The following is a 19,118-nucleotide window of genomic DNA, read 5'->3' as shown; positions in this document are numbered from 1 at the left end:
AATAGTAAACGGGGGACACTGACTCTCGACGTTGAGTCTGGCATTGGCGGACAGTTTCCCCAGTTTGAAGGAGTAAACGGATTCATCCTGTGTGTTGCTCTTCTTGATCTTCAGCGTGTGAACCATTCCGTCCGAGCTGATCTGATATTTGTCGCTGCTCTGCAGCTCCACACCGTTCTTTATCCACTGGGACCCCTTCACATCAGCGTGGGTGAGTTCCAGCGTGAACACTGCATCCTGGGTCTCTGTCACTGTCTGGTTTCTCAAAGTCTTCTTGATCTTCACCGCTGCAGGAATAGACCGATCTCAGTTAACACGCTCATGAAGTGGTGCTTGACACCTGTTTGAAACTGAAGCATAGACCTACCCTCCACCCTCAGGTTAGCTGTGGTTTTGGAGTTAGCCACCTGGTAGCTGTACTCGCCAACATCCTGCGGTCTGGTGATAATGATTGACAGGCGTCTGATGGCTCCGTTTACGTCGCTCACAACATTATCACTAAAGTCCACAGGTTGACCCTCCTTCATCCATTTGCCCTCAGCTTCAGCATTGGCTACTTCACACTCGAGCACAGCCGTCTGAGACTCAGCCACAGTCACATCCTGTAGGGGGCGGGTGATGGCTCCACCTAGTGGCAGCACAAGTGTTTTCATATATTAATTGTCCAAACTGCGTTTGAATACATGTGGCCTTAAAAACTCGGTTAGTGTTGTTTTAAAAATGCAGCTGAACTTTGTGAGCTACTCAAAAGCTGGGACACACCTGAGACAGTCAGCGTGGCGCTCGACGTCTGTTCACCAGCGTGGAACATGTACTGGCCCTCCTCGTCCTTCATGGTGTCGATGATGGTCAGGGAGTGGACTTTGCCCTTTGATTCCACCTTGTACTTGGCTCCAGGTTTTAGCAGCTGGTTCCTGACAGTCCAAAGTGGCTCAATCCCAGGGTGTGAAACTTCTACTGTGAAGGTAACTTTCTGGGATTCTGAGCACACTCTGTCCTCCATGTGTTTCACAATGTGAACCTCTGTACAAACAGCTTTGTGGTTACAACACAGACACTTAAGAGGACATGAAAATAGAACTCTGATCAAATCTTACTTTCTACAGTCAGCCTGCAGCAGGTGTCAACCTTGCCAACCACCAGTTTGTATTGTCCTTCATCAGAGGCGTGGGTCCTACTAAGAACCAGGCGCTGCTTGGCTCCCTTCGCCACTGTCTGTATTCGGTCACTTGGCATCACCTGTTTGTCGTTGTGGTACCATTTCACTGAGCTGATGTCCTGAGCAGAGATTTTGGCTTCCAGAACAGCCTTGGTGCCCTCAACCGTAGACAAATCCTTGAGTGGCACCACAATGTCTATAGCTGCAGGGAAATTAAGCCAGAGGTGAGCGGTTTGCCTTCAGTCACAGGCAGGAACTGACGGCAATAATGGATACATTTACTTTGCACGCTGAGTTTGCAAGAGGTGGAGATATCTTGGGCTGGAACAACGAAAGAGTAAGAGGCAGCATCTTCTGTGCTGACGTTCTCCAGCAGCAGTTTGTGAACCTGTTTGTCAATCACGATGTGGACACGGTCTGAGGGAGACACAGCCTGACCGTTCTTCAACCAGGTCCCCTCAACATTTTCCTGAGAGAACCTGACCTCCAGCTGAGCAATGTCCCCCTCGCACACCGTGAAGTCAGACAGGGGAAGCATCAGTGTCACTGGACGCACTGAAAGAGAGGAAAGTCCATGAAGGTAACACAACAACTGAACTAACGAATAACAGTCATCCACATTAATAGTTCCTCATGTTTACTGATTTACACACATACTTCTTTATATCTCTGGGTCTTTATAATCTTATCTCATAAAAACGATTTTTGACTGAAAAAAGATTCATTTATTTGGTCGCTCACAGTAAAATCACACTGGCACCAAAAGTGACTCACGTTTCATCTTCAGTGAGGCGCTGGTCCTAAGATCTCCACAAACAAAGGTGTATTTGCCCTGATCTCCCTTTCTGACATCCTTCACAGAAAGAGTGTGTCGTCCTCTGCGAGAGGACATGATGTGTTTGCTGCTAGGGGAGAGCTCCGTTTCACCAAAGAACCACCTTCCTTCAATATCCTCACGAGACAGCTCAACCTCAAACTCTCCAGCATAGGTCTCTGGCACCTCAATGTTCTCCATGGGTTTGATGAGCTCCAGGGCAGCACCTGCATACAGATCCACAGCCATCGAACAACCATTTCACAAAGAAGAGGGTTTAAAGGAGCAAATCTAAAAATTGCATCCATGGATTACCTTCCACAGTCAGCCTCGCGCTTGTCCTGACGCTCTCATCATCTGTAACTGCACATGTGTATTCTGCATCGTCTTTCAAGTCGATGATCAGCACAGACAAGAAGTGGACCTTTCTGTCTGAGTGCATTCGGTATTTGTCTCCAGAAAAGATCTCCATATCGTTCTTCAGCCATTTCACTTTGATGAATGGTTCATTAGTTTCACACTCAAACGTCACCATGGTATCCTTCTCATTTGCCGTTTGGTCCTCAAGGTGTTCGGTGAAGCTAATTGTTGCTTTGGCTGCAATTGGAGAAAGAAGTTGTGAGAAAAATGAACCTGGAAAAGCGAGTGCGACGATGTAAAATGTCCTTACCTTGCACAAGCAGGAAGGCGTGGCTTGAAGCCTCGCCAGCAACATTATTGGCTTTAACCATGATGCTAGCAGAGTCTTCTACGGTGACATCCCGGATCACCAGCTCACAGACATTATCTTCAGGCCAAAACCAGTAAATACGTTCAGTCTTTTCCAGCAGAATGCCATTTTTGAACCACTGGCACTCTGGTTCTGGCCTCCCGACAACTCGGACTCTAAAGCGCACTTCATCCATGGGAGCCACGGTCTTGCTTTGAATTCTCTCAAGGATTCTGGGTGCTTCCATGCTTGGGGAAAGCTGAACCCTCTCTGGTTTGAATGTAGGGATCGTAACCTGCCCCTCCTCTTCCATCCTCCTCCTCTCTGCTTCTTCTTTCTCTTTCATGTGGTGGAGTAGCTCATCCTTTGTTTTCCTCAGCAGGTCTTCATAGGAGTCATCTCTCCTGCGAGACTTGGCCTCGACTGCAGAGATGGACTCATAGAAACCTTCCTCAGTCCTACGCTTGAACTTGCTCTTCAGCTCCTCTGACTCCTCCGAGGTTTTCTCGTGAACAACCCTTTGTGTCTTGCGTAGTTTTACGACTTCTCTGTCTTTGTCTGTGGCCTCCACGCGTCTTTCAGTTTTCACAACATCGAAACCAATTTTGCTAGGTCCCTGTGCCGCCTCACTAGGCCTTGATTCTGGAGCACGTCGCAATACTGACCTGAAGTCTTCCTTCTGCTGAACTTCAAGCTTTACAGTATGTTCAGTTGTGCCTAGAGGGTTGTCAGCAACTACCCGGACCTCTCCTGAGTCATATGATTTGATGTCAACAATCTCCAAATAATAAATTCCATCGTAGCGAAGTCTGTATCTCTTGCTTTTGCGAATAAGTTGTCCATTTAGATACCAGTTGACCTTTGGAGCAGGATAACCTGTCACTCTGCAGCGATATCTGGCAATATCACCCTCGAACACTCTGGCTGGTTCAGGAAGCAACACAATTTCAGGTTTGGTCTTTTCAAATTCTTCATCAGTGCCAACTCCTGCAGGTCCTCCTTCATGAGCTACCCGCTCAATTTCTTCCATTCTCTGCGGGGCTCTCCTCCCTTCAGGAAGCTGCGTTTCTTCTATGAGTCCTTTCTCATCTTTCACAATCAGAGTGGCTGAAGTCTGGTCAACTCCATAGTTGTTGGTAGCACGGCAGGTGATGACACCACTGTCTCTCGCATAAGCTATTTCGTAGTCAAGACTGCAGTAGCCAAACTCGTTGACCATTCGCAGCCTGTTGGCAGCTTCCAAGGGTTTGCCGTCATGCAGCCACTCCACCACCATGGTGGGATCACCAATAGGAGTCAGTCTGCACTCAAAATGAGCTGGACCGAAACGCTTCATGCGAATAGAAGTCAGCTTCTTCTTGAACTGTGGCTTCTGTTGCTTCTCTTTGTCATAAAGGTCACCCTCCTCCCATTGCTCTTGCCCATAGCGCAGATGCAGGGGCTCCAGTTCAGGAGGTGCAATCTCTTTTGCCTTATAGGTTCCTTTTGTAATAATGAGTTTCCTCTCAGCCTGAGGAGCAGCAAAGTCCACCTCAACATTGACCCTGCAGCGAGTGGTGTCCCTGCCAGCCTTGTTGATGGCCGTAGCCGTGTACCAGGCACTGTCAGAGCCGGATGCTGATGGGATCTGGAACTTGGCCTCTCCTCTGGTTCCATCAATTCTGCCATACATAAACATATTGATTAACCACATTGATCGGGGCTTTAAAAAGAATAGAAAATAGGGTCGAATCTGAGCTTGAATGATTCAAAGCTACAGTTAGATGATACATACTTGACATGGGGGTGCTTGTGTGGGGTGATGATGTCACTGTTTTTTAGCCAGACTATGTCAGGGAGGGGGTTTCCGATGGCTTTGACAGCCAGTTCAACCAGAGTCCCCTGCTTCACTGTGAGGTTCTTCAGTTTCTCAACAAACTGAGGGCGTGTCAGACTTTCTCGAGCTGTGGATGATTTAAAGTTAAAAGATGAAGTGCAAGCTGAGGAAGGGACGATACCATAACGGGCCCACACCCTAATTATACTGTGGTACATTAGATGGCAGACTTACCATCAACAGTAAGAGTTACAGCAACAGACATCCGTCCAGCTCTGTTCTGGGCAATGACTGTCCACTCTCCAGCATCTTTTGGCATGGCAGGGACGATGATGAGGGACTGAACACCATCCTCTTTAATGACGATCTTATGGGTGTAGTCACTCACCACCTGTTGTCCTGTACAAGAAAATAAAACTCCCTTAGAACCAGAGTAACAATGTAGTTGAAGAATGTGTCTTGCTTTCACTCACCATTGTGGAACCAGTATGTTTCTGGCATGGGTCTACCAACCACCTTTAAGTCAAACCTTGCAGTTTGTCCCTCAGAGCACCTGAGGGAGGTTGGTTTCATGACAAACACGGGTTTGTACAGTCTTTCTAGCTGGGCCTCATCTGTCTCATCAAGCCTGCGAGCTGGAGAACGTGCAGGAGAACGGCTGGGTGACCGGGCAGGCGAGCGGCTCAGAGAACGGGGAGACGTGGATCTGAAAGGAAAGGATGGGGGCATCTTAGCTCCGTCTCACATCATAGGATGTTCTCCAGAGTGAACTCGTGATCTGTACCTGATCCTCTGCATTGCTGGCTGTGATGCGTATCTTTGAGGCAGGAAAACTCCAGACGGCTCCACGTAGAGCTTCCCAGAGCTGACAGCATTGCCCGTGACATTAGCTGCAAAGGCTGTGTACACACCCTCGTCTTCTGGCAGCACCTGAGCCAGGCGGAGGCTGGCACGCCCATCTGGCAGAGTCCCCATCTGGTAACGGTCACTGGGACTGATGCGCTGGCCATCTTTGAACCAAGCGATCTGGTAGAAGACATTTGCACACCCAACTCAGTTTTCCTGTTTTGCTGTTTCACCAGAGTTGAAGCTTTAGAGTGAGTGTTGATTCTTTTAGAACTGTTTTCTTCAGCATCTCTACCTTGGGGAGAGGTCTTCCACTCATCTTGCAGTGGAACGTAACACCCATTCCTTCCATAATCCTGTAGTTTTTGACAGGTGTGTCAAAAGCTGGCTGCTCTGCCTCCCCCTCTGCTGCCGTTACCATCAGCTCTCTGTCCTCAGTCACCAACTCTCTGTAGGTGATGCTCATGATACGGAGCTCAATTTCCTGAATGATCTTCCCCTCGAAGGCTGAAATGAGAAATTCCTGCAAAACAGGCAATGCAACATTTATCCAGTGGCGTGGTCCTAAGCGTCAGGATGTCCAGAGGGAACGCACCTTTTCTGACACCACACTGACGGGGGTCGTGACCTGTCTCTGCTCCGTGTGACTGACAAACACAGATGGTTCCTGAATCACGGTCGTTGTCACTTCACTTTTAAATGTCACATCCTGTTGCTTCATGTAGGCCTCATATTGTTCTGTAAACAGAGACGCACGAGTGTGTTGAGCCGCAGGCGACTACAGCTTAAGAAGATACTTGCAAGAGAAAGTCTGTGTTAGGTACCTTCTTCCAGCAGACTGGCAGAGGCCGAAACCTCTCCATGCGGATTCTTGACAAAAATGGAGTATTCGCCCGCATCATCAGCAAAGGTCATGGAGATTTCCAGTTTGCATTCTCCAGTTTCTTTCTTGTAGGCCACTCTATATCTGATGGCAGCACGAGAAGTATCTCTTGTTAGATGTTGTTGCTTAGCCATTAGAAATAACTCTAACTATGCTTTTCGCCACCACGAGGGCAACAGAATCTTTCCCAGAATCCTTTGGGCCAATGCGGTGCACGCTGAATGCATCATCGGTTCTCTGGAGTCTACCTCATTAACCGACAACACGGGCCAAACAGGCAGCAGTTCAACCCATTAAAGACCTGGTCCAGGAGAGGAGCTCATGAGGAACTGTTACTGACTCTAAAGAAAAGCTTCTAAAGTTGTCTTCTACGCCATCTGGGTCTTGCATTACATTCTCATTTTATATGAATTGTAAATATCATCTCTATTTATGAATCGATTGTCATAAAAGCTTCATTTTCACCGCTTGGTTGTGTTGGTTGAATTGACTTAAGAGAGATCCTTACTAATTAAAACCATCTCACTCAGACTAATCATGAACCAGTTGATGAGACGTTCACCATTGAGAAGGTTGGACCGCTGGAGACTCTACCTGTATCCGGTGGTGAGAGGCAAACCGTTCTTCTTCCAGATGACATGAGGCTTTGGGTTTCCTCCAACTTGGCACTCAAACACGACACTTCCTCCCTCCACCAGTTTCTGAGCAGCTGGTTTCTTCACGAAGAACGGAGCAGCTGATTCTCCTGTGCTCACCTCCAGTGTAACCTGTTCCTTTGTCTCCACGGTGACACTGAGGAGACCCAAGCTCTCCATCAAAGGTTCAGGTGAATCGACAGTCGCACAAACAGCTAAACACATTTCACAACTCACATTTTCTCTTGGGTGACTCCAACTTCAGTAACTTGAGCAGGAGTTTCTTCTCTGTATTCAATTTCTTCTGACACTAAAACAAAGAAACGTTATGTAGCAATCAAACAGTATCCATGGCAACACCATGTTAGCATTAATGTAACCTGCTCATGCTAAAATGAGCATGTTTATTATATTAGAAACACATTTTAAAGACAAGTTTGTGCGTCGCTGATATTTGTTTGAATGCAGGACAGGAGATCTTACCTTTGACGAGCAGGTAGCAGGAAGTGCTAACGGTTCCTGCCTCATTGGTGGCGGTGCAGCTAAAACGGCCGCTGTCTTCGGCGAAAGCCTCACGGATCGTCAGACGAGCGATCCCATCGGTGTAGCTAATCTGGAAATCAATGGAACTTTCGATCTGGTAGTCCTCTCTGAACCACAGGACCACCGGGGCCGGCCGACCACCGATCTGACAGTCCAGAGTGACCGACTCGCCCTCGGTCACCGTCACATTCCTCAGTCCCTGAAGATACGAAAATAATTCATTAAAACCTAAAAATAATAAGTGTTTAATGCACTGGTTATACTGGGACAGAGAGGGTTTAATGCACTGGTTATACTGGGGCAGAGAGGGCTTAATGCACTGGTTATACTGGGACAGAGAGGGTTAATGACTGGTTATACTGGGACAGAGAGGGTTTAATGCACTGGTTATACTGGGACAGAGAGGGTTTAATGCACTGGTTATACTGGGACAGAGAGGGTTTAATGCACTGGTTATACTGGGACAGAGAGGGCTTAATGCACTGGTTATACTGGGACAGAGAGGGCTTAATGCACTGGTTATACTGGGACAGAGGGGGTAAATGACTGGTTATACTGGGGCAGAGAGGGCTTAATGCACTGGTTATACTGGGACAGAGAGGGCTTAATGCACTGGTTATACTGGGGCAGAGGGGGCTTAATGCAGTGGTTATACTGGGACAGAGGGGGTAAATGACTGGTTATACTGGGGCAGAGAGGGCTTAATGCACTGGTTATACTGGGACAGAGGGGGTTAATGACTGGTTATACTGGGGCAGAGAGGGCTTAATGCAGTGGTTATACTGGGACAGAGGGGGTTAATGACTGGTTATACTGGGACAGAGGGGGCTTAATGCACTGGTTATACTGGGACAGAGAGGGCTTAATGCACTGGTTATACTGGGACAGAGAGGGTTTAATGCACTGGTTATACTGGGACAGAGGGTTTAATGCACTGGTTATACTGGGAGGAGAAATAAACAGGAGAAGTACTTACAACAACTAGAGTTGGGGGAGCAGAGGCCTCCTGAGTGGTTGTGGGGACAGCAGAGGCTTCCTGAGGGGACAAGACAACATGAGCAACAGGACAGTTGAGAGAAAACAAGATGTTAGACGTCTGTCAGGATGGAGGAAAGGAGGCGATAAAAGCCTGCAGAGAAGACAGATGGTTTCTACAGGGTGACAGGAAGTTAGAGGAGCTTCTGTGGGACGGGGGGGGGTGACTGTTTCATTACGGGGATGCAGGTAGGGATCCAAATGGGGTTAAAAAGAAAAGTGAAAGGAGGATGGATGGACCAACCTGAGGTTCCCAGTCCTCAAACTCCTCCTCACTCACTGCCATCGTGCCGCTCTGCTGTAACACAAACTGACTCTGATATCTGACATCTTTGAACGGAGGCAGGACGGCTTCCAGGGTCACTCGCCCCTCAACCGTCGCCCTACGAGACGGACTGGGAGACTTGACTGGCTTGATGATCTTTCTGGGGGAGCTGGAGCGAAACTCTTTTTGCAGACTGGCAATAGCTGAGCCAGCAATGGACACCTGCCCGAGCCAACGAGAACAGCATTAGCCATCATCGAGCACGCTGTCCATCACCTGATGGTTAGTGAGCGGAACCACGGAACTACAGTTAGGACACCGGCCTGGAAGGGTGGCACTGCACCTGTGGCACTGCACCTGTGGCACACCTGTACATGACGGTCCAATGGGAAGAACCCTGATTCATATGATTTGTTTCATTATCTGAGGTTGTTGTTTAACCTTTTAGTCGTTGGTGAAGATTTTAACTTTGAAATTTTGCTCATTCAGAACTCAGAAGTTTTATCTTCTATCCCGTAAATCCAGGGAGGTTCTGAGCCAAGTGAGCCCGGGCTCACTTCCTGAACTACAAAGAAACCATAAGAACAAAGCAGGGGAGAGGTTTCCACAGCATGGCAACAACCAGGAGAGACACCTCAGAGGGTTCCACAGAGAGGGTCCTCTGGTGAAACCGTGAGCTGGTCATCGTGGGTGTGATGCTGTGGCAGCCTCACAGATGTTTTAGGTGGCGATACTGTGAGTGAACCACACCACACGTCATCACAGCAACGGCGGCCATGTGTTAAGATGTTCACGTGTTAAGGATGAGGTCTGGGCCGATAGCAACAGCTCCGTCCTTACCTCGTGGCTAGCTTCAAGTTTTGGGACTGAAACCTTAGAAACAGTAAAGTGTGGAACGGAAGCTGCTGTGGTGTCCACGTGGGAGGACAGTTCTGTTGTTCTCTGAATCTGGAGTGATCAACAGAGTTTATTGAGTGGATGAGAAGGTACCATGTGTCCACAACATGAATCCAGAACGTTTCTGACCTGAGAGACCTGAACTCTGTGCTCATCAGAGGTCACAGACACTGCTGGTGGGGCTTCAGGCCCCAGAATCTTTGTCTCAACAACACGTTTCTCGGTTCTGATTTCTTTGGCCTGCGGGATCATTTCACCTTCAGCCGCCTCCTCCTCATCGGCTAAGGGCAAGCGCACACGAGCGAGGTCGACAGCAGCCACCACCGTGGCCACTGCGCCTGCTTTCTTTCCTCCCTCAGCCTGTAGACACAAAGAGGAGATCTGAGCAGGCCCTCAGAAACACGCCAGGTGAGGTCCAAACAGGCTGAAGACAGAGGTGCTTCACACAACACAAGGTGAAGCTTTGTGACTGAAGACCTGAACAAGTTCACACAGTAATTGTCCCTCATGATGATGGCGAATGTGAGAATTACAGTGACCACTCCTCCAGATGTTTCACACCTGATGTGAGGTCTCATTGGTGCAGCAACCAACAAGTGGCCTGACCAGAACCTCCACATCTGCCCTGAGACACGTCAGCTCAGCAAAGCAGAAAATAGATGATATCAAAATAAACGGTTGTTAAGATGATTTATGGTCACAGTTCTCATTCCTGTGGTGACTGGAGGAATGTGTCACAAAGTTCTCTCCATCCTCGTGTTTATCATATTTTAGACATTTCAGGTGAATCAGCTCAGGTGTGAGGAGGTACTCCTCTAGACAAGAGAAGAAACCACAGCCTTGAAGGTCTCACAGAAGCACAAAGAGGTTAAGCAAGAGGTGACAAGATGGTGGTCAGAGGAGGTGAAGATGGCAGCAGACTGGAGGTCTACCTGCTCCCTGGACACAGCGGCCTCCACTGATCCCCACCCGCGAGCGAGATCCACAGCTGCCATCACCGTCGCCACGGCAACGCTCTTATCATCCAAGGGAACATGCTGGTCCTGACGTGGTCACAGCACAAAGACACGTCAGCACACGCTCGTCCACACGGGTGGAGAAGACCTGCGTCCAGGTGGGGGGTCACTGGGGGACCTTCTGGAGTGGCCGTCCCCCATCCACCATACATCTGTCTGTCCATCTGTCTGTCTGTCCACCCATACATCTGTCTGTCCATCTCTCTGTCTGTCCACCCATACATCTGTCTGTCCACCCATACATCTGTCTGTCCACCATCCATCCACCATCCACCCATCCATCCATCCGTCCATCCACTCATCCCTCCACCCCTCCCTCCACCCCTCCCTCCATCCATCCATCCATCCATCCATCCATCCATCATCCACCCACCATCCATCCATCCATCCATCCATCCATCATCCACCCACCATCCATCCGTCCATCCATCCATCCATCCCTCCACCCATCCACCATCCCTCCATCCATCCATCCATCATCCACCCACCATCCATCCATCCATCCATCCATCCATCATCCACCCACCATCCACCCATCCACCATCCCTCCATCCATCCATCCATCCATCCATCCATCCATCCATCCATCCATCCATCCATCACAGTCAGACCGTGACACACAGCAGAAGCCTTTGACGCAGTGACGGGCAGAACCCAGCGGGTCGAGATGAGAAGAACCATCCTCTGCTCTTGGATGTAATGTTGGCATGCCACAGGGCTCCATGTTGGGGCCTCTACACAGATGCAGATGTTCCCTCTATTACCAAACATCACGTTGCATCAGAGCCAGCAGCAGTAGCGTCCCAGGTACCCCTGTGGCTCAGGAGCTCCTGGCCTGGTCTCAGCTCAAAGAAAACACGTATGTTCTGCACTAAAACGCTGACTCGTGGTCCCATGGCTGATGTTTATGTTGCTGGTGTCTGACCAGAAATATCTTGAATCCACATTAACGTTCAAACACAGTAACGTTTAGAAGGTGTCCTCCCAGTTGTGTCACACTAACAGATGTATGTTTGGTGTCCACCTGGTCAGGCTCCTCCCCTCTAAACCAGTTAAAGCACCTATAAACCATCTGGGTCTGTAGTCGGGGGAAATCTGGCTCTGAACTGGAACACTCGAGCATCATGTAAAACCAGCCTGACGTCACAGTGTTTGTCCCGTGCTCCACGTCTACGTGTCTTCTCCGGTCCGTTAGCTTTCATTACCTGATGTTCGTGCTTCTTCAGAGAGCTTAAATTAGCTGCTGTGGCTCAACATTGTTGTTTAACACTCATCTAAAGGAACCAGTCAAATCAAACCAGATGGACAGAGCAGCTCCTCACCTCTCTGGTGGTGGTGATCTGCTGCTCCCAGTGCTTCTCCACGTGAAGCTGGGTGCTGCTGCTCACGCTGCTCACGCTGGTCACGGCCTCAGCGACGTAGCCTCCCTGCTTCCAGGGAGGAAGGACCTCAGAGGAGGAGGCAGAAATCTGCAGAACATCACAGTCATGGTGAGAACATTCACCACTGAAGTCCAGGTGAGCTGATGGATGAGCATCAGCTCCTGGATGAGCATCAGCTCCTGGATGAGCATCAGCTCCTGGATGAGCGTCCCCACCTGTTTCCTGCTCATGATGGGAGACTTGACGGGTCTGATGGTGGAGATAGACGCTCTGCTGGAGGGGGAGACGGGTCTGCAGGCGACATTAGATCACAAAACATAAACACGGCGTCCCGGCCAACGTGTGGCGTCCACACCGAACTGCTCAGGTGATCACCTGACGGGTGCAGGCGATGGCGCCTTCACGTGTCTCACAGGCGAAGGCGACTGCTGCCGTCCCATCATCTTGGAAATAAAGGAAGGGGGGGACTTGGAGGTTGGCTTTGGGGGGATGCGTGGGGGGGTTTTGTGAGCCAAATGCTGAGTCATCATTCCTGCTTGTGTGTGCATCTCCATCACGGTGGAGGTAGCCTGGAAACTGGCCTCCACCTTCTGAAAGAGTCAGGTTGCTTTTATGATTCTGGCACTTAATGAGTAATTATTGAAAACTCTGTTTGATGTGAAACAGTTTTAGTTTCGGAAGAGTGTTTATTGATTTTTCACCTTCTGCACTCGGGCCTTGGACGTCCTCATCTCAGACGTGGACACGACGGTCTTGGTTTTCTTGGTGGGTACAGCCTCCTCACCTGTGGCACAAATGGGTGGAGCTTGAGTCCCAGTCCCCCCAGTTCCCCCCAGTTCCCCCAGTTCCCCCAGTTCCCCCCAGTTCCCCCAGCTCCCCCCAGTTCCCCCAGCTCCCCCCAGTTCCCCCAGCTCCCCCCATTTGACCCTGTTTCTGCGTCTCACCCTGAACCAGAAGTTCAGCTGTGGAGGTGGCCCGGCCACTGCTGTTGGTGGCTGTCACTGAATATGTCCCAGAATCCTCTGGGAAGGCCTCGGCAATCAGCAGACTATACAGGTCTCCGTCCTGGAGGATCTGGAAGTCTGCTGAGCTCTGGATCTCAGCTCCTTCTCTGTAAAACTTGACGGTGGGGCTGGGGATTCCCGTGACTCTCACGTCCAGCCTCACCTGGCTGCCCTGCCTCACGGTGGAGCTCTGCAGCCTCTGGACAAAGTTTGGCGGCGCAGTCTCAGCTGCAGAGACAGGAAGGACACGTTCAGGGGTCAGGTTTCAGACCAGCAGCAGGCTCAGCTCTGCAGGCTCAACCTTCCCGTTAAGGAAAGTTATGCTGCAGCATCTAAATTGGGTTCCACCGGTGTGACGAACAGGCCTGCCGAGCAGGATAAATTTAGCCTCACAGACGCACGAGGGCGTGCACCATCACGGAGAACAGGAAGTGCATCAAAGGTGAAGAACAAAGGGTTTAAGTGAACGCCGACAGCAAAGACAAGAGGCGGCTTATTTGTTAAAAGCAGCAGGAAATGTCCCAAAGCGGAGACTTTGGGGGGTTTCTGGAGACTCTCCAGGCTTTGATGGGATCTGAGGTGCTGGATCTGGATCTGGCTCACCTGTTACCAGTAGTTCTGCAGTGCTTGTGGCTTGTCCGGCACCGTTAGTGGCTCTAACGGAATATCTGCCGCTGTGGGCGGCGGTCACGGCGGGGAGTCTCAGAACAGCGCGGCCGTCGCTGAACGAGACCTGGACGCCGGGCAAAGCGGCGGCAGAAAGAACCTGGCCATCACGGAACCAGCTCACTTCAGGAGCTGGAGAACCTGCACATGAGAACCCACTTTAGCATTGTTTAGCCTGACTTAGCAACGAGGCAATACGTCCGTGAAGGAGTGAAGAAGAAAATGTGATAAAAGCTGAGGTGAAAGCTAAAATAAAAGAAATAGAATCAAATCTTTTTCAGTTTCTGAGCAACGATCTATAGCCAACAGGAGCCTCCATCATCCTTTGATCAAGCTAACAACTAGCAGGCTGCGCCAGAACGGCGCCATTTAGCCTCAACAGCAGGATTTTCCCACACTTTGAACACACAACTGGTTATTTCAGGGTTTCTTACCACTGACTTGAGCCTCGAACGTCGCGGCACTACCCTCAAGTGCCACGACGCTCTGGAGCGGCTGCGTGAATGTTGGCGCCTGTGTTGACATGTTGGTCGGCACCCTGAAAAAAAGGTCCCATCAGTGACATCATGATGCGGATCGGTGAGGGAAGCTTTAACAGAATCACAAACTGGAGCGTTGAGATTAAAAACGAGATGATATTTGAACCGTCTGAACACCTCCAGGTTGCTGTGGAACAATCATGCGTGAGGACCTTTGACCTTTGACCTTTGACCTGCCGACAGCAGCTCACATCACCACTTTATATTTAGCCGCTGAGTCTGAGGACGCCCAGGTCCTGGCTCCTCAGGGTCTGAGAGCGGTTCTGATCCGCTTCGGCCTGATCTCAGATCACAATTGATCCCTTTTCTGATCTGTGATCAGCTGTGGTCATAAAGGGACGAGAAGAAAAGCTTCCTCAGCCCCTGAAGTAAGACGCAACAGCAGCGCCACCATGTGGCCTCAAAGCTCCCCAAAAAATGGAAACCTAGGAATTTAGAGCAAATTCCAACTGTTCTCCCTCAATAGTGACGTATGAAGTAAAACTTCAGTTTTTAAGATCAATGATAAACTGATAAACTGATAAACTGTGAAGGTTCTTGGATCTAAACTTCCTGCTCTGATACCTAAACGTGTGGAGCTTTAATTCAGGAAAATAAATGTCCAATAAAGCTAAAAATAACCGCCAGGCATGCGGCTGCCGGTGGGACTCGGGTCGGCCCGGTTTCAAATTTTAGGACTAAAACATTTAGCTTCAACTCTTCAAGGTCTGAACATTTGAGCTAAAACAGCTGAAACTGAAAACGGAATCTGATCTGAGAGCAGAAAAGAACAAAGGAAGAGGTTTGTGTTCCGAGCAGGACGCACGGCGCCGCTGGGCCGGCCCGATCACCTCTAACGGGTTTAGAGTCTGTTTAATGGGGAGAGGTTTCTTTAGTTATCAAATCAGACCCACAACGCTGCGTCAAGCATCTCCAGTCCCACTTTTATTGTATCTTTCTATACGTTCATCATCTCAGGAGGTTTTGGTGTTTCGGCCTTTTTCGGCTTTTTTAAGACATTTTAGCAAAAACGAGTCAAATACCAGAAGAAGCATTTAGAGCTTAAAACAGCAGAAGCAAAACCCAAGAAGAAGACAATAAAGGTGGGGGTGAAGCAACAGCTGCCACAATAGAAGCTTCAGACGGTTGGGGGGGGGCGCGGCTATTTTTAGCCCAGCACACCTCTGCCTGATTGACAGCAGCATGAGGCGCGTGGCTGCATCTGATATCTCTGCTGCCGATTCCCTTAAAAAGCCATGGCCCCCCCCGGCTGGCAGCGCCTCTGGGCCACCACAGCTATTCTGGGACCTCCTGACACCAACACAGGCCCAACAAGAGTTCTGAAAGCCAGCAGAACCCCACGGATCCGGCGCCTCACCATCAACCATCACTTACTTGGGTGCTCAAGGGTGCCTGGTGGCCCAGAGGGCGGTCTTCAGCAGGGCAGACTCTCCTGACGGGGAAGCGGGTCAGAAAATCCAAAACGAGAACGAGCTGAGCCCAGAAACAAAACTACAGGCCGACGGCGCCGTGTAGTTTTGTTTTCCTCCTGACAGCAGTCCCTCCAGCCGAGGCGTCCAGGCTGGGAAGGCTGACTCTGCTCAGAGGACCTTCTGGCCTGGTGGGGGCATTTATACATCTGTGACATCACACTGCTCAGGAGCTGCCATTGGCCAGCAGCGAACCCCCACCAGCACCGGGTCCAGCAGAGGATCATGGGACGCCAACACAGCCATTTTATGCACCTGTCAGACATTTAATAACAGAAAATCTTTGGGCCGAGGCTCCGGGCCAACAGGAGGCTCCGCCGGGGCGGCTCACCTGTGGCCAGGTGGAAGCCCAGGAGCCAGCCCAGCCCTCTGAGCCTCAGACAGGACACAGGCGCAACACAACACCAGATCCCCCCAGAGAGACTCCTTCCCTACAGAACTAAAGGCACCGAAGGCCGGTCAGAGCACCTCAGTGGAGACGAGAAGGTTCCAGCAGGGCTCCAGTCCTGTTGAGTTCTCTACCGGGAACGGTCTCAGGTCCAGGAAAAACCAGGGACGGTTTCAGGTCCAGGAAAAACCAGGGACGGTCTCAGGTCCAGGAAAAACCAGGGACGGTTTCAGGTCCAGGAAAAACCAGGGACGGTTTCAGGTCCAGGAAAAACCAGGGACAGTCTCAGGTCCAGGAAAAACCAGGGACGGTCTCAGGTCCAGGAAAAACCAGGGACAGTCTCAGGTCCAGGAAAATCTTTATTCTTCAGTAATTTTGGTAGAAACGAGTTGACATTTTTAGATTCCAGAGAAAATGATCAAAGTCCAGAAAAACCACTGAGTTTAGAAAAAAGGTTAAAGATTAATTTTCTCATCTTTCTTTTAACATTTTCATGTTTTACAATCTATTTTAATGAAATAATCAATTAAACAATATTTAAGAAAATAAACCCTTGAAAATGATGACAAAGAAAAAGGAACGCTGATAATAAAGATAATGATAATCCATCACATCAGTGTCAGAATAATGAAAGTAAAATAGTGAATCAGCAGTTAAATCACTGATCAGAGTTCTGGGAGAAGGAAATGAAACAGCTGAGATGTGTGTGTGTGTGTGTGTGTGTGTGTGTGTGTATGTGTGTGTGTGGGTGTGTGTGTGTGTGTGTATGTGTATGTATGCGTGTGTGTGTGTGTGTGTATCAATGCCAAGAATAAAGACTCCAGGCAGACGTACGTGGAGTCTGTTTAATGACGGACGACAACAGGAAGTCATGAGGACCAAACAAACAAACTTCAGCTTCTTCCGTGAAGACTTTCACTTTAATTATTGATCGTTTATTCTTCAGGATGCTCGATTTCCTCCAGAAGAACCCGGTTCCAGGAGTCAAGTGCTCAGGACTGCTGTTCATGGAGGAGTCCTGTGAGAGGGGGGCCGGTCCTGGGGGGGTCACAGTACCAGCAGGAAGAGCAGCCACAGCAGAACGCACAGCGTCCCAAAGAGGCGGGGCCAGTCCGCGACCACGTGGGGGGCTTCTGCCGGCCGCCAGCCATCACCTCCATCACTGCTGTGCTCACAGGCGAGAGCTCCGCCCAGGCTGGGGGTGTCCCGACACCTGGAGTGACCATGACGACAGGTCAGCGGCCCCCCAACAAACACGCAGTGTCCCTAAAGTCAGCTGACAGCAGGACTGAGGCTGAAATCAAAGATCAGCTTCATGCATCGATGTGAGATGGTGTTTGATGCAGCAGGTGAAAAGATGCAGAAGCTAAAACCAACTCATGCATTCATTCAGTCCAGAAAACCCTAAAACGACGGGCGTTTGTGCCTGGAAACATCAGACAAACCTCCAGAGCCAGCAGAGCCAGCGGAACCAGCAGAACCACGTCTGACATCAGCGCTAACGTTAGCCTCTTAAGGATGCATTAGCGCTGGTCTGGCTCAGCACCTCCATCCCTTGCTGGTTGTTATGGGACCACAAACGCCCCGCTGAGGATGGAAAACAGCATTTTACTATGTTAGAGTGGTGAGCGCACGTGCACGTGCACATGCGCTGCTGCGCTCAAGATGTTGTACAACTTTCCTCTCAGAGACTCTCATTTAGACGAGTGAGGCCACAGTTGAGATCTTCCAGAAGTTGGTAACTTTGCCGTGGTCCCTGATTTGAGGCAGTTGTAAAACTCTTGAGTGGTGCTGGAGCGCACCAGTGCAGCATCCCAACACCAGCACACACTGGTCTGAGGGCTCGTCTTGTGTGAGCTAGGCTGAGCTGGGGGGTCAGTGAAGGCATCAGGCTTCTGTGCTGTTGTGGAGATGGTTGTAAGCTACCCACCCGGCGACTCTGGGCTCTGGCTCTCCTGACACCTCCACCTCTAACGTGACTGGAGACCCTTCCATGACAGAGGCTCCAGACAGGGGCTGGGTGAAGCACCGAGGAGCCGACCCAGAGCCTTGTCCCTGGGGGAGAGTCTCTGAGTAGACCTGGGGAGGGGTAGGAGGAGCAGGAAGAGGGGGGCCTCTGATTTGAGGAGTAAGCCTGATCTCCTCACAGATGGTCACGGGCTGGCAAATGTTTGCCTCTTGTTCTGGAGTTAATAGACCAGGTGGAGGAGGGGGGTGGGCGCCATGCCGATTAGGCTGCTGAGGCAAAGCTTGGGCCAGAGATGTTGGCTGGGGGGCCACAGGGCCACTGGGGGCCAAGCCAGGCTCATGCAAACGCTGCTGGGTGACACTGGAGGTCAAGCGCTCGTGGGTGGAGCAGGCAGAAGAAGCTGGTAGGCAGGTCCCACAGGGTGGACCATCATGATCAGGACTGTTGGGAAAAGACCCGAAACCTGGAGCTGTGCCTGGGAACCGAGACTCTTCCGTCTCTTCAGCGTCTGTGCAGCATCCAGGGTTGGTGGCTGGAGCCATCTGGGGTGTGAGGAGGTCTCCCCAGGACGAGGAGCTTCGCTGCCGTGACCCGGTATCGCCGCTCTTCTCTGGGACGCGTCCATCAGCGTGTGGACAGAGACTGTCGTCCACAACGTCCCCACCTGCTGAGTCTGTCCTGCTGGCTGCCTGAGGACGGCTGCAGCTTTGGTTATGAGGGAGGGGCTCGTTTTTACCTGCGACACTCTGGGCGGGGCAGAAGGTTCTGGAGGGGAGGCTGCAGCCTGCCCCAGTGTGGACAGATGACGTGTCCTCTAAAGACAAGCTGCAACACAAGGACGGTAAACATGTCACCTGAGACGCTGCAGACACCACCAGGCTCCGGTAGACAGAACACTTGTGGCGTCCACAGACCTGGTGAGTGGGGGGGGTCCGGTCCCTCCGTGGGCCGGACCAGAACCAGCCAGATCTGGCTGCTGGTGGCTCTGATGGCCGATGTGGAAGCTGTGGGACGAGAAACCCTCCTCCACATCTGAGTGGACCACCTCTGGGGTCTCTGCCAGCGGCGGCAGGGAAATGTCGT

The 19,118-nt window shown here is 50.6% G+C and overlaps 2 protein-coding genes across 2 annotated transcripts in view; both read right to left on the bottom strand.

Annotated features, from left to right (window-relative positions):
* Positions 1–16,296, bottom strand: part of ttn.2 (titin, tandem duplicate 2) — a 166,824-nt gene extending 150,528 nt beyond the window's left edge. The window contains 31 exon segments of the mRNA XM_029837082.1: positions 24–287; positions 368–628; positions 763–1,023; positions 1,098–1,361; positions 1,442–1,714; positions 1,934–2,200; positions 2,289–2,570; positions 2,644–4,343; positions 4,457–4,625; positions 4,733–4,897; positions 4,972–5,204; positions 5,283–5,524; positions 5,640–5,867; positions 5,940–6,082; positions 6,169–6,311; positions 6,822–7,019; positions 7,100–7,172; positions 7,346–7,604; positions 8,382–8,441; positions 8,685–8,927; positions 9,546–9,653; positions 9,732–9,962; positions 10,535–10,645; positions 11,941–12,087; positions 12,216–12,291; positions 12,376–12,590; positions 12,702–12,784; positions 12,945–13,232; positions 13,608–13,811; positions 14,105–14,208; positions 15,584–16,296. Of these exon segments, the coding sequence (XP_029692942.1) occupies positions 24–287; positions 368–628; positions 763–1,023; positions 1,098–1,361; positions 1,442–1,714; positions 1,934–2,200; positions 2,289–2,570; positions 2,644–4,343; positions 4,457–4,625; positions 4,733–4,897; positions 4,972–5,204; positions 5,283–5,524; positions 5,640–5,867; positions 5,940–6,082; positions 6,169–6,311; positions 6,822–7,019; positions 7,100–7,172; positions 7,346–7,604; positions 8,382–8,441; positions 8,685–8,927; positions 9,546–9,653; positions 9,732–9,962; positions 10,535–10,645; positions 11,941–12,087; positions 12,216–12,291; positions 12,376–12,590; positions 12,702–12,784; positions 12,945–13,232; positions 13,608–13,811; positions 14,105–14,195 (7,282 nt within the window). The 5' untranslated portion in view covers positions 14,196–14,208; positions 15,584–16,296.
* Positions 16,297–16,897: 601 nt separating this feature from the next.
* The window catches only part of ccdc141 (coiled-coil domain containing 141), a 2,772-nt gene continuing 551 nt past the window's right edge, over positions 16,898–19,118 (bottom strand). Inside the window, exons 3-5 of the mRNA XM_029837098.1 lie at positions 18,950–19,118; positions 17,997–18,860; positions 16,898–17,279 (exon numbers count right to left, since the gene is read on the bottom strand). The exon at positions 18,950–19,118 is cut by the window's right edge and continues 70 nt beyond it. Of these exons, the coding sequence (XP_029692958.1) occupies positions 17,114–17,279; positions 17,997–18,860; positions 18,950–19,118 (1,199 nt within the window). The 3' untranslated portion in view covers positions 16,898–17,113. The remainder of the gene's footprint in view (positions 17,280–17,996; positions 18,861–18,949) is intronic.

This window comes from Takifugu rubripes, chromosome 1 (genome assembly GCF_901000725.2).
Source record: "Takifugu rubripes chromosome 1, fTakRub1.2, whole genome shotgun sequence".
Taxonomy (NCBI): domain Eukaryota; kingdom Metazoa; phylum Chordata; class Actinopteri; order Tetraodontiformes; family Tetraodontidae; genus Takifugu; species Takifugu rubripes.
This window is presented reverse-complemented; position numbering and strand designations above follow the sequence as displayed.